Genomic DNA, 15,024 nt, shown 5'->3' with positions numbered 1-15,024 from the left:
CCCCTGTTGGGATCGGGGCCCCAGGAGCAGCGGCGGCGGCGGAGACGACGAGGGACTGACCTGTGCGGCGAGGATCGTTGGAGGTGAGTGACAGCCTCCTGCTGTTGCTTAGCAACAGCTCCCAGCATGCAAAAAGGGCATGCTGGGAGCTGTAGTTATGCAACAGCAGGAGGCAGACCACCACAACTCCCAGCATGCCCTTATGGGCATGCTGGGACTTGTAGTTTTGCAACAGCTGGAGGCACATTCTTTCTATGGAAAAGTGTACCTTCAGCTGTTGTGTAACTACAACTCCCAGCTTGCACAATCAGCTAAAGTGCATGCTGGGAGTTGTAGTGGTGCATCTGGTGGTTGCATAACTACAACTCCCAGCATGCCCGTTGGCTGTCGGTGACTGCTGAGAGTTGTAGTTTTGCAACAGCTGAAGGCAAACTGAGTTAAGTAGTAAACCAGTGTGTCTCCAGCTGTTGCATAACTACAATCCCCAGCATCCCCAGCCAAAGTAGTATGCCTCCAGCTGTTGCATAACTACAACACCCAGCATGCCCTTCCGCTGTCCGTACATGCTGGGGGTTGTAGCTTTTGCAACAGCTGAAGGCACACTGGTTGCAAAACACTGAGTTTGTTACCAAACTCGGTGTTTCACAACTAGTGTGCCTCCAGCTGTTGCAAAACTACAACTCCCAGCATGCACTGATAGACCGTACATGCTGGGAGTTGTAGTTTTGCAACAGCTGGATGTTCCCCCCCCCCCCCCCAATGTGAACGTACAGGGTACACTCACATGGGCGGAGGATTACAGTTAGTATCCGGCTGCAAGTTTGAGGTGCGGCAAAATTTCTGCCGCAGCTCAAACTGCCAGCGAGAAACTACTGTGAACCCCCCGCCCGTGTGACTGTACCCTAAAAACACTACACTACACTAACACACAATAAAATAAAAAGTAAAAAACACTACATATACACATACCCCTACACAGCCCCCCTCCCCTCCCCAATAAAAATGAAAAACGTCTGGTACGCCACTGTTTCCAAAACGGAGCCTCCAGCGGTTGCAAAACTACAACTCCCAGCATGCACTGATAGACCGTACATGCTGGGAGTTGTAGTTTTGCAACAGCTGGATGTTCCCTCCCCCAATGTGAACGCACAGGGTACACTCACATGGGCGGAGGATTACAGTAAGTATCCGGCTGCAAGTTTGAGCTGCGTCAAATTTTCTGCCGTAGCTCAAACTGCCAGCGAGAAACTACTGTGAACCCCCGCCCGTGCGACTGTACCCTAAAAACACTACACTACACTAACACAAAATAAAAAGTAAAAAACACTACATATACACATACCCCTATACAACCCCCCTCCCCAATGAAAATGAAAAACGTCTGGTACGCCACTGTTTCCAAAACGGAGCCTCCAGCTGTTGCAAAACAACTACTCCCAGTATTGCCAGATAGCCGTTGACTGTCCAGGCATGCTGGGAGTTTTACAACAGCTGGAGGCACCCTGTTTGGGAATCACTGGCGTAGAATACCCCTATGTCCACCCCTATGCAAGTCCCTAATTTAGGCCTCAAATGCGCATGGCGCTCTCACTTTGGAGCCCTGTCGTATTTCAAGGAAACAGTTTAGGGCCACATATGGGGTATCGCCGTACTCGGGAGAAATTGGGCTTCAAATTTTGGTGGGTATTTTCTGCTATTACCCTTTTAAAAAATGTAAAATTTTTGGGAAAACAAGCATTTTAGGTAAAAAAAATATATATTTTTTTACATATGCAAAAGTCGTGAAACACCTGTAGGGTATTAAGGTTCAAATTAACCCTTGTTACGTTCCCCGAGGGGTCTAATTTCCAAAATGGTATGCCATGTGTTTTTTTTTTGCTGTCCTGGCACCATAGGGGCTTCCTAAATGCGGCATGCCCCCAGAGCAAAATTCGCTTTCAAAAAGCCAAATGTGACTCCTTCTCTTCTGAGACCTGTAGTGCGCCAGCAGAGCACTTTTCACACCCATATGGGGTGTTTTCTGAATCGGGAGAAATTGGGCTTCAAATTTTGGGGGGTATTTTCTGCTATTACCCTTTTTAAAATTGTAAAAATTTTGGGAAACCAAGCATTTTAGGTAAAAAAAATATATATTTTTTTACATATGCAAAAGTCGTGAAACACCTGTAGGGTATTAAGGTTCACATTACCCCTTGTTACGTTCCCCAAGGGGTCTAGTTTCCAAAATGGTATGACATGTGTTTTTTTTTTGCTGTTCTGGCACCATAGGGGCTTCCTAAATGCGGCATGCCCCCAGAGCAAAATTTGCTTTCAAAAAGCCAAATGTGACTCCTTCTCTTCTGAGACCTGTAGTGCACCAGCAGAGCACTTTTCACCCCCATGCGAGGTGTTTTCTGTATCGGGAGAAATTGGGCTTCAAATTTTGGGGGGTATTTTCTGCTATTACCCTTTTTAAAAATGTAAAATTTTTGGGAAACCAAGCATTTTAGATAAAAAAAATATATATTTTTTTTACATATGCAAAAGTCGTGAATCACCTGTAGGGTATTAAGGTTCACTTTACCCCTTGTTACGTTCCCTGAGGGATCTAGTTTCCAAAATGGTATGCCATGTGTTTTTTTTTGCTGTCCTGGCACCATAGGGGCTTCCTAAATGCGGCATGCCCCCCAAAAACCATTTGTCGCTCCTTCCCTTCTGAGCCCTCTACTGCGCCCGCCGAACAATTAACATAGACATATGAGGTATGTGCTTACTCGAGAGAAATTGGGTTTCAAATACAAGTAAAAATGTTCTCCTTTTTATCCCTTGCAAAAATTCAAAAATTGGGTCTACAAGAACATGCGAGTGTAAAAAATGAAGATTTTGAATTTTCTCCTTCACTTTGCTGCTATTCCTGTGAAACACCTAAAGGGTTAATACACTTACTGAATGTTTTTTTGAATACTTTAGGGGGTGTAGTTTTTATAATGGGGTCTTTTATGGGGTATTTCTAATATGAAGACCCTTCAAATCCACTTCAAAACTGAACTGGTCCCTGAAAAATAGTGAGTTTGAAAATTTTGTGAAAAATTTCAAAATTGCTACTGAACTTTGAAGCCCTATGGTGTCTTCCAAAAGTAAAAACTCATAAATTTTATGATGCAAACATAAAGTAGACATATTGTATATGTGAACCCAAAAAATATATATTTTGAATATCCATTTTCCTTACAAGCAGAGAGCTTCAAAGTTAGAAAAATGCAAAATTTTAATTTTTTTCATCAAATTTTGGGATTTTTCACCAAGAAAGGATGCAAGTTACCATAAAATTTTACCACTAAGTTAAAGTAGAATATGTCACGAAAAAACAATCTCGGAATCAGAATGATAACTAAAAGTATTCCAGAGCTATTAATGTTTAAAGTGACAGTGGTCAGAATTGCAAAAAACGCTCCGGTCCTTAAGGTATAAAATGGCCTGGTCCTTAAGGGGTTAATGAAAAATAAATTAATAGGTTTATATTAGAGATATGTTGTAGTACATAAGTACTACAACATATCAAAAAAAAAGTTTGGTGACAGTGCCCATTTAAGTCTAAATACATCATCTCTTTGCTACTTTTCTGGTAGTCTTTACTTTGTCTGTGATTTTGATTGATGTGATGTGATTTTAATCACTTGTTTTTGTTTACTTTTGAGACGGAACTGGAACCCAACTTCATCTTTACACACATTTTCTTTTCTCTTTGAAAACCCCTAAACTCACAGCGAAGCTGGACATAGGATCATGCATATGTTTTTTTTTTCTTTCATTCAGTTTTTTTTCATAATTTGTCTTATGCTCTTGCCTGAGAGTCACCATGGTTTGCTTTTCTGTAGCATAGTGTATGTGTACTTGCATGTATGGGGGTTTACTGGTTTCAGGAACCTCTGTACTCCTGTCTATGGCAGCATGTGGCGGTTCCCTGTGCCATACCCTGTGGGTTTTTTCCCCACTATACCCCTCTATGACACATTCTATATGTGTTGTGATTCTGCCATCCTGTCTGGGGATCACGTCCCACTAGTTCCCCTTGTATGCAGGTCTGAATGTGACCCACTCATTGCTTTTGTAAAAAGGTCCCTATATAGTGACCTCTTTACATTATGATCATATCACCAATTGATTTGATGTGGTAACCTTCTTTGACAATTCTTTTTAAGATGCCGTTTCTACTCAACTCCGTAGTGCCGTTGCGCAGCTTTGCTGACCATCCTACCTAACACACGTACACTGTAGGTCCTAGTCTTTGCTGTAATGGAACCAATCGGTGTCTATGCTTTTGTTTATGCTATGGGTTATCCAGCACCACCCCCTGTAGGTAATATAAATGTTTCACCTGTGCACTAAATATTGACACTTTATTGGTTATGAGTATTATGCCATTTAAGGTTGTAGTAATACACTTGGCATCCACCTAAATTGAATATGCACTAATTTATCATGTGCTTTCACATATATACCATACCACCTCATGCCAGCCTGTGATGGACTAAAGCTACATTTCTTTTTCTCTTCATCTATGAGTGCTGCAGTGATTTTTCTTGTTTGCATTTACTTTGGGCCCTGGGACCCTTCACTTGTAGCACCCAAATGCTTAAAGTGCTGAAAGAGTGCTGCTTCTTCTTCTGCTTAGGTTCCTCAAGTGCTCGTCCTCATCTTGAGGAAGGGCTCGTAAGGTAATTGAACTGAATGGCATTCTGAAAAGAAGCACATTTTGGTAAGAATGTTGGTCTTAGAAGCACCTTGTCTTAAAGGAAAAGAGTTGAGGGCTCCTTCGAAGAAAGAGTCTGGAGTTTGGCTACTCTTTTGGCTGTTATTGCCGACCTTTAGGGAGAGGAACCTCATCTCTATATCTGCCCTAATGGTTGAAATGGATGTTCAGATAACCTCTTTAAAACCAATAAGTCCCAGGGCGAGACAGGTCTTAATCTTTTAGGCTGTAGTCGAGTGATTTCTCCTATGAAGGCTTTAAACTCTGAAGCTCCAAGCCATCTCCTGTGTAAAGAGGCAGAAAGAGCAGAAATTTGAACCTTTAAAAGTACTGGGAGAAAGTCCTTTGTCAAATTCTAAAAGGATTGGAAGATTTCTTTAATCCTAGCATAAGATTTATTTGTTGCTTCACTTCTCGAGTGAGCAAGTGTGTCTATCACCTGAGGCTGTGACAGATTTGTGTCCCCTGAGACACCAGATTCTGTCTGAGGGGATGTGTCCAGTATGTCCCTTGACTCATGAATTGAGCAAATCAGGGTATCTTGGGCCAGAATTGTATGATGGCCAATACTGATGCCTGATCCTGTCTGATTTTTCTTAATACCCCTGATATCATAGGAACTAAAGGAAAGACATAAGCCAGGCTGAATGTCCAAGACATGGAAATGACATGCACCGCTAGCAGATTGTCTGTCTGACATAGGGAACAAAGCTTCTCCAGTTTGGCATTCTCCCTCATTAAGAAAAGATGGACCAGCTCACCGCCCTGTAGAAGTTGCCACTGGAAGGGTATTTGGTGGAGGAGCATGGATGCAGGTCAAGCCGTGTAGCCAGTTGCAATAGAATCCAAGAAGGAAAAGGAAATCCAGCTCCCCTGAAAAATATAGAATAATGGTATAAAAACACAAAAAAATGTATTTCATCCTTTAAAGATCAATGAGATGGTGAGAATTAAAAGCATAGATGAAATGCCGACGTGTTTCGAACCATATGGTTCTTAGTCATGGCACATCAAAAAGCCACATCTAAGCTCCTTATATACTGTGTAAGAAATGAGAGATTCACATGCCTGGAGGTTGGGAACGCCCACTGACAGCAGGTGTTCAGTAATTAGAAAAAGGGGAGGACTGAACTAACGTCTATGTGTTAACCCTATACAGATAGACAAATAATATTAACTTGAAAGAGACCATCATATACATGTAAAACAAACAATGGATGTATATCAATAACATAATGTTATATAGACCAAAAATTCAGATATTATAAAAGACATATAAATGGAACCACTAGCAAAAAAAGGAAGGATTTAGTATTATCTTATAATGTAACCAATGGTAATATAACCGCACTAATAAATCGCATCGTGTGAATAATAAACAAAGGCAAACAGTAAATGTTCATGTATGCCATCAGACCTGTATTATAATATAATATACAACAGTGAGTATATGACTGGAATACATGTGCGACATTACATTGATCTAAATGCGTGTGAATGGTGTTTAATAACATTAAGTACGCAATATAAACTAAAATCCCCTGCATGTTATGCAGAGGAGCTGAGCATATGCATAAATATCTCAATATTATATAGATTAAATTCAACTGCACGTAGTGAAAGAAAGTGCTACATTGAATAAATAATAAACAAATACATAGTAATGATATAATATTAAAGAATTTTGCATATCATGTAGCACATACTAGATATATCTATCGTAAAAATACTATGGAGAAGATGTATCCATATGTCTGAGCAATTGTATATATGTAATCACAGTGTGAACAGCAATGGATCCCAGTCACATGGCAAGTATCTATGTTTATACAAATTTTAGTGCGACTACTACCCTACACTGGTGGATACTTTGTGTGCAGGCAGACACACCCACATGCCTTTGTATCAGTGCAGCTGCAATTAAATGAATGGCAAAAGCTTCCCACCGAGTAATGGAAAGTCAAACGGGCTGCCATATTAATGCACTTTTAACTGTGTGAACAATGACCAAAAACTTTTTGAAATGATGTCAAAAAGTTTTGTCTGTGGGTAGAAAATGGAGTATATATTACAATCTACTCAAAGAGCAGAGAAGTAAGTGTAAGAATTATGACAATGTGGGACTTCATAACATATTGCATTATAAGTTATAATAATTGTATTTAAAAAATCATTATGAACAAAGACCCGTAACTAATTTATACTGTGGAGTAGTAACAGATTATCCACCTGTAATGATATATATAGTACAATGTACTCAAAAAAGCACCTGTATGTCATGCCTCATGTTAGATAATAGAAAAAATCCCAGTATACAAAACATGAGAAAAAAGAGGCTAACTTTGTAGTCTTGATCAGTAGATGTAATTGAGGTCATGACGATAGTTCAGACCTAGCGGAAAGCGTGATTTCAATCTCAAAATCCAAAAGACTTCACGCATATGAACCTTGCGTTGCCAGTCTCCTCCTCTTAAAGATTTAAAAACCCTCTCAATGCCCATGACAGATATGCATGAGCTGTTACCTTGGTGCATCTCTGCAATATGTTTGGATAATCCTGACATATTTTTAGTATTTGACATAGATGCATGTACATGTTCATAAATGCGGCATTTTAGTTTCCTAGTGGTGCTGCCTATATATTACAGATGACATAGTTTACATACAGCAGAATATACCAGGTGTGTGGTGTTACAATTTATGAATGAATTTATCTAATACTTTTGCTGTGTGTTGGATGATATAAAAGCATTAGATTTACTCATCAATGGACATAGACTACAGAGGTTCACAGAACATTTATAATTGCCCCTTGAGTGTAACCAGGTAGGGCTTTTTTTGGGGGTCAAAGCGGAAAAATCACTAGGGCACAATCTATTAGATAGTGTGCACCCTCTTTTTGCCACACAATGCCATCCTTCCAGATGTTCGTTAAAATTTCATTTTCATATAGTACAGGTAGGTGTTTTAATATCATATTCTTAATATCCACAAATTCAGTGCTAAAAGCTGTTGAGAAAACTAGAGGAGATGATTTTTTAGATGTTATACCATTGGCATTATTAACTTGTAAGTAATCATGCTGAGATTTTGATCTAGCAATTGATTCTGTACGATGTAATATTTGATGTGGGTATCCCCTTTTAGATAATCTTTGTTTGATGTCATGACGTGTCTTGTTGAATGCATCCTCTGTGGTTGATGCGCGCCTCGCTCTAATGAGTTCCCCCACTGGAAGATTATTAACAACATGTTTTGGGTGACAGCTTTTATAATGTAATATATTGTTGCCTGAAGTAGGTTTCCTGTACAGTTGGGTGTGGATGGCATTACTTATGGGATCACCTGTCAAACTGATGTCCAAGAAATTAATTAGTGTCCTCCCAATTCTAAAGTAAATTTCAACCCTAGATCATTACAGTTAATATCATTCAAAAATGTTTGGGTTTCCTCCGGAGTCTGTTTCCACACAATCAATACATCATCTATGTATCGGCCATACCAGCTCACCGCATCAAGCAGTGAGCTGGTGGTCGAGAAAAGGCAGGTCTCCCCCCAAAAGGCCATATAAAGATTGGCCAATGTGGGGGAGAAGCTCGCCCCCATTGGACAAACTGTTGTTTGTAGATAGAAGTCCTTATTAAAGCGAAAAAAATTATGTTTTAGAAGACATTCAAGGATCTCAATGGCATAATACATAAGCTCATCACTGTAAGTGCTTTATTTGTGGAGATGGTATTCCACGGCTATTAATGCCTTATCATGGGGAATACAGGAATACAATCAAATGACATCACAGGTTATAAAGGACCAATCAGATTGCCATGGTAAAACCTTTGCGTTTAGCATTGATTTAGTGTCCTTGATATACCCTGGTGTGCGGTAAACCAGAGGTTGTAAAATAGAATCAACCCATGTGCCCAGCCTTTCCAACAGTGATCCGATGCCCGCGACAATTGGATGTAATGGAGGTGGGAAACATTGTTTATGGATCTTTGGTAAGGCATGAAAATCAGGACATGTCGGAAAGGCAGGGCACATGAAGGCTTTTTGTTGTTCAGTAAGAATCCCCAGAGTGACTCCATCCATTAACAGTTTTCCCAGTTTGACCTGGATAATGTGACTTGGATCAGAAAGGATTTTTCTATATGTGGATGGATCATCCAACATAGACAATACCAGCTTCTCATATAGCTTAATGTCCAGAATCACCACCGAGCCCACTTTATCTGCATCTTCGATTATAATGTTAGGGTTCTCTTTTTAAATATTTTATAGCCAGACGTTCTTGTTGTGACAAATTGTCCATGACGGATTCTTTTGTTTTTGTTTTAATTTCTAGATCCTGTAAATCCTGTTCGATCCGTTGCTGAAAGATGTCCATGGAGGGGGTACGTGAGTTAACTGGATAAAAAGTGGGATTAGATGTAGGGAAACTTTTTTGGGGATTATCAATTTCCTGTAAATTTTGTTCAGAATCCTCCAATTCCATCAGGTCAAGTGTACATCTACAGTCTTGGAATGACATATTCAGGGGGAAATAAATTTGTCCTCTGAAATTTAGCACTGAATTCGAGGATGCTGGAGGACTTGGAGGAATTTGAATTACAGATGAGGAATCTGGCTGCCGGGTATTGAATTGAATATCACTCAAATCATCCATAAAAAGAAGTGTTTTTTTTTACTGTCAGGGCCCTGACAAAGCGATTTACATCTTTAATTGTTTCATATAGATTAAACTTTTGGTTGGGAACAAAATTCAACCCTTTAGAAAGGACACTGAGTTGCTGTTACGCCGAGCGCTCCGGGTCCCTGCTCCTCCCCGAAGCGCTCGCGGCGTTTCTCTCCCTGCAGCGCCCCGGTCAGACCCGCTGACCGGGAGCGCTGCACTGACATGGCCGGAGGGGATGCGATTCGCATAGCGGAACGCGCCCGCCCGCGAATCGCATCCCAGGTCACTTACCTGTCCCGGTCCCCGGCTGTCATGCTCTGGCGCGCGCGGCTCCGCTCTTTAGGGCGCGTGCGCGCCAGCGCTCTGAGATTTAGAGGGCCAGTGCACCAATGATGGTGCCTGGCCCAATCACCTTGATTAGCTTGCACCTATTCCTTGCCCTACTTATACCTCACTTCCCCTGCACTCCCATGCCGGATCTTGTTGCCTTGGTGCCTTGAGAAAGCTATTACTGTGTTTATCCATACTGTGTTCCTGACCTCCTGCTATTGCCATATTGACTACGAACCTTGCCGCCTGCCCCAACCTTCTGCTACGTCTGACCTTGTCTCTGCCTAGTCCTTCTGTCCCATGCCTTCTCAGCAGTCAGCGAGGTTGAGCCGTTGCTAGTGGATACGACCTGGTTGCTACCGCCGCAGCAAGACCATCCCGCTTTGCGGCGGGCTCTGGTGAATACCAGTAGCATCTTAGAACCGGTCCACCGGCACGGTCCACGCCAATCCCTCGCTGACACAGAGGATCCACAACCAGCTAGCCGAATCGTGACAGTTGCGCTGTTGTAAGGATGGTCACCGATAAATTTATGACAGGGGATGCAGAGTTATTTATGATTTTTTGTTCTGGCTTAATCTTGTTCTTTCGATGTTTTCTTCCTCATCTGTGTCCCCTCCTTGTTCTCTGTCTGTCCGTTTTATATTCTTCATAGTTGTCGCTTTTTAGTTTTTGGTGTCTTTTTTGGAATAGCGCTCCTCGTTTTTTGAAGTTGATGTGTGAACGGGGCGGTGAGCATGGTCATAGGAATCATCTTCTGTATAGTCTGTGTAATTGTCCGTAGTGTCCAAATCAGATGAACTGAAATTGACTGTTTTTTTCATGTACTGACTGTTATTTCCATTGTTACGTTTATTCAGTATAGACTTAGGTTTTGAATGTCTTTGATATTTGTACCATGTGTACAATGGCAATCTGATTGGTCCTTTATATCCTGTGATGTCATTTCATTGTATTCCTGTATTCCCCCATGATAAGGCATTAATAGCCGTGGAATACCATCTCCACAAATAAAGCACTTACAGTGATGAGCTTATCTATTATGCCATTGAGGTCCTTGAATTTCTTCTAAAACATAATTTTTTTCGCTTTAATGAGGACTTCTATCTACAAACAACAGGTTGTCCGATGGGGCGAGCTTCTCCCCCACATTGGCCAATCTTTATATGGCCTTTTGGGAGGAGACCTGCCTTTTCTCGACCACCAGCTCACTGCTTGATCCGGTGAGCTGGTATGGCCGATACATAGATGATGTATTGATTGTGTGGAAAAAGACTCTGGAGGAAGTCCATACATTTTTTAATTATATTAACTGTAATGATCTAGGGTTGAAATTTACTTTAAAATGGGGAGGACGCTCCATTAATTTCTTGGACATCAGTTTGACAGGTGATCCCACAAGTAATGCCATCCACACCCAACTGTACAGGAAACCTACTTCAGGCAACAATATATTACATTATAAAAGCTGTCACCCAAAACATGTTGTTAATAATCTTCCAGTGGGGGAACTCATTAAAGCGAGGCGCGCATCAACCACAGAGGATGCATTCAACAAGACATGTCATGACATCAAACAAAGGTTATCTAAAAGGGGATACCCACATCAAATATTACATCGTGTAGAATCAATTGCTAGATCAAAATCTCAGCATCATTACTTACAAGTTAATAATGCCAATGGTATAACATCTAAAAAAATCATCTCCTCTAGTTTTCTCAACAGCTTTTAGCACTGAATTTGTGGATATTAAGAATATGATATTAAAACACCTACCTGTACTATATGAAAATGAAATTTTAGCGAACATCTTGAAGGATGGCATTGTGTGGCAAAAAGAGGGTGCACACTATCTAATAGATTGTGCCCTAGTGATTTTTCCGCTTTGTCCCCCCAAAAAAGCCCTACCTGGCTACACTCAAGGGGCAATTACAAATGTTCTGTGAACCTCTGTAGTCTATGTCCATTGATGAACAAATCTGATGCTTTTATATCATCCAACACACAGCAAAAGTATCAGATAAATTCATTCATAAATTGTAATGCCACACACCTGGTATATTCTGCTGTATGTAAACTATGTCATCTGCAATATATAGGCAGCACCACTAGGAAACTAAAATGCCGCATTTATGAACATGTACATGCATCTATGTCAAATACTAAAAATATGTCAGGATTATCCAAACATATTGCAGAGATGCACCAAGGTGACAGCTCATGCATATCTGTCATGGGCATTGAGAGGGTTTTTAAACCTTTAAGAGGAGGAGACTGGCAATGCGTGAAGCCTTTTGGATTTTGAGATTGAAATCACGCTTTCCGCTAGGTCTGAACTATTGGCATGACCTCAATTACATCTACTGATCGAGACTACAATGTTAGTGTCTTTTTTCTCATGTTTTGTATACTGGGACTTTTTCTATTATCTAACATGTGGCATGACATACAGGTGCTTTTTTGAATACATTGTACTATATACAGTGGTCCATAGGCGTGCGCACGGGGTGTGCCGGGTGTGCACAGGCACACCCTAATCACTGCGGCCGCGGCCCGCTGCAGGACTTTTTTTTTTCTTCTCCCTACTAAACCCCAGCCCCACCGGACATCCCCGACAGTCACAATCATACATGATAGGGATGTAGTCCTGAGCTGTGAGCCTACATAATGTAGGCTCACAGTTCAGGACTACATCCCCATCATGCATGGCAGCAGGCAGCAGGGATAGAGCGGCCGGAGCCGCAAATAAAAAAATAAAATGCATTTTTAAACATCCGGTGTGCCCTGAAAGACTTTCAGGGCACACCGGATGTTTAAAAATGCATTTTTTTTTAATTTGCGGAATTTGCGGCTCCGGCCGCTCTATCCCCCGTCCTCCGGCCGCTCTATCCCCCGTCCTCCGGCCGCTCTATCCCCCGTCCTCCGGCCGCTCTATGCCCCGTCCTCCGGCCGCTCTATCCCCCGTCCTCCGGCCGCTCTATCCCCTGTCCTCCGGCCGCTCTATCCCCCTGTCCTCCGGCCGCTCTATCCCCTGTCCTCCGGCGCTGAGTGTCCATTCCTCGGCATGAGGAAGAAGTGGGCGATGGTGCAAAGTGTGCATCAGATGGGAGTGGACGTGCCCGGCCTCTGACCCCAACATGGCTGCCGCAGGTAAGAAAAGTGCACAGACCAAGGACGGGAGGGGGGTGGGATGTATGATGTGTGTATTATGTATGTATGTATAATGTGTGTATTATGTATGTATGATGTGTGTAATATGTATGTATGATGTGTGTAATATGCATGTATGATGTGTGTAATATGCATGTATTATGTGTGTAATATGTATGTATGATGTGTGTAATATGTATGTATGATGTGTGTAATATGTATGTATGATGTGTATTATGTATGATGTGTGTAATATGTATGTACGGTGTGTGTAATATGTATGTATGATGTGTGTATTATGTATGTATGGTGTGTGTAATATGTATGTATGGTGTGTATTATGTATGTGTGATGTGTGTAATATGTATGTATGGTGTGTAATATGTATGTATGATGTGTGTAATATGTATGTATGGTGTGTATTATGTATGTATGGTGTGTGTAATATGTATGTATGGTGTGTATTATGTATGTATGATGTGTGTATTATGTATGTATGGTGTGTATTATGTATGTATGGTGTGTATTATGGATGTATAATGCATAAATACAAACTTTATACATATATAATTCATACATACATAATATGCACATGCACACATCATACATATATAATACATACAGTACATACATACCATATACATATGTTATGTATGTACTGTATGTTATGTATGTATGATGTATTTATGTATGATGTGTATATGTATATATTATGGATTTGTGTATGTATTATGTGTGGTGTGCATATGTATTATGTATGTATTATATATGTATGATGTATGCATGTATTATATATGTATGATGTATGTATGTGTGTGTGTATATATATATATATATATGTGTGTGTGTGTGTGTGTAGGTTATGCATGTATGATGTGTGTATGTATTATATATGTATGATATTTGTATGCATATAGTATGTATTTATGCATTATGTATGTATGTGTGTGTATATATATATATATATATATATATATGTTATATATATATATAATATATATATATATATATGTGTGTAGGTTATGCATGTATGACGTATGTATATATGTATATTATGAATCAGAACAAAAGAAAAAAGAAAGTTTCCTCCAGCTCTTCCAAGGATAATGGTGCTTGTAGTATTAAACCATCAAACCTTTAATCTGTATGCATTATAAATAGAAAAAGGTGGACATCATAAAAGAAAAGTGAAACTCCAGTGTGTTTTGGGCTACATATAGCAGTGATTAAGAGCGACATTTTGCTCAAAACGTGTTGGAGTTTCGCTTCTCTTTTATGATTGATGTCACCTTTTTCTATTTTTAATGCATACAGATTAAAGGTTTGATGTTTTAATACTACAAGCACCTTGAAAGAGGCAACTTTCTTTTTTCCTTTGTTCTGATACACGGGACATGGCCCACTCTCTGCAGTCCGTGCTCTTCTACTATACTATACTATATACTATACTTCTGGCCCACTCTCTGCAGTCCGTGCTCTTCTACTATACTATACTATATACTATACTTCTGGCCCACTCTCTGCAGTCCGTGCTCTTCTACTATACTATACTATATACTATACTTCTGGCCCACTCTCTGCAGTCCGTGCTCTTCTACTATACTATACTATATACTATACTTCTGGCCCACTCTCTGCAGTCCGTGCTCTTCTACTATACTATACTATATACTATACTTCTGGCCCACTCTCTGCAGTCCGTGCTCTTCTACTATACTATACTATATACTATACTTCTGGCCCACTCTCTGCAGTCCGTGCTCTTCTACTATACTATACTATATACTATACATCTGGCCCACTCTCTGCAGTCCGTGCTCTTCTACTATACTATACTATATACTATACTTCTGGCCCACTCTCTGCAGTCCGTGCTCTTCTACTATACTATACTATATACTATACTTCTGGCCCACTCTCTGCAGTCCGTGCTCTTCTACCAGCAAATATACTAAAAACTTCTACAGCACCGACCCGGTAGCTGAAAGAACATTTTTTTAATGTATTATGTATATATTTTAGATTATAGTTACATAGTTACATAGTTACCTAGTTAGTACGGTCGAAAAAAGACATATGTCCATCAAGTTCAACCAGGGAATTAAGGGGTAGGGGTGTGGCGCGATATTGGGGAAGGGA

At 40.5% G+C, this 15,024-nt stretch overlaps 1 protein-coding gene across 1 annotated transcript in view; it reads left to right on the top strand.

The window, feature by feature from the left end:
* The window catches only part of LOC130282653 (uncharacterized), a 170,276-nt gene that overhangs the window by 121,563 nt on the left and 33,689 nt on the right, over positions 1-15,024 (top strand). The window contains exon 6 of the mRNA XM_056531122.1: positions 9,075-9,123. Coding sequence (XP_056387097.1) covers positions 9,075-9,123 — 49 coding nt within the window. The remainder of the gene's footprint in view (positions 1-9,074; positions 9,124-15,024) is intronic.

This window comes from Hyla sarda, chromosome 7 (genome assembly GCF_029499605.1).
Source record: "Hyla sarda isolate aHylSar1 chromosome 7, aHylSar1.hap1, whole genome shotgun sequence".
NCBI classification, from domain to species: domain Eukaryota; kingdom Metazoa; phylum Chordata; class Amphibia; order Anura; family Hylidae; genus Hyla; species Hyla sarda.
Note: the sequence above shows the minus strand (reverse complement) of the source record. Positions and strands in the feature narration are given on the sequence as shown.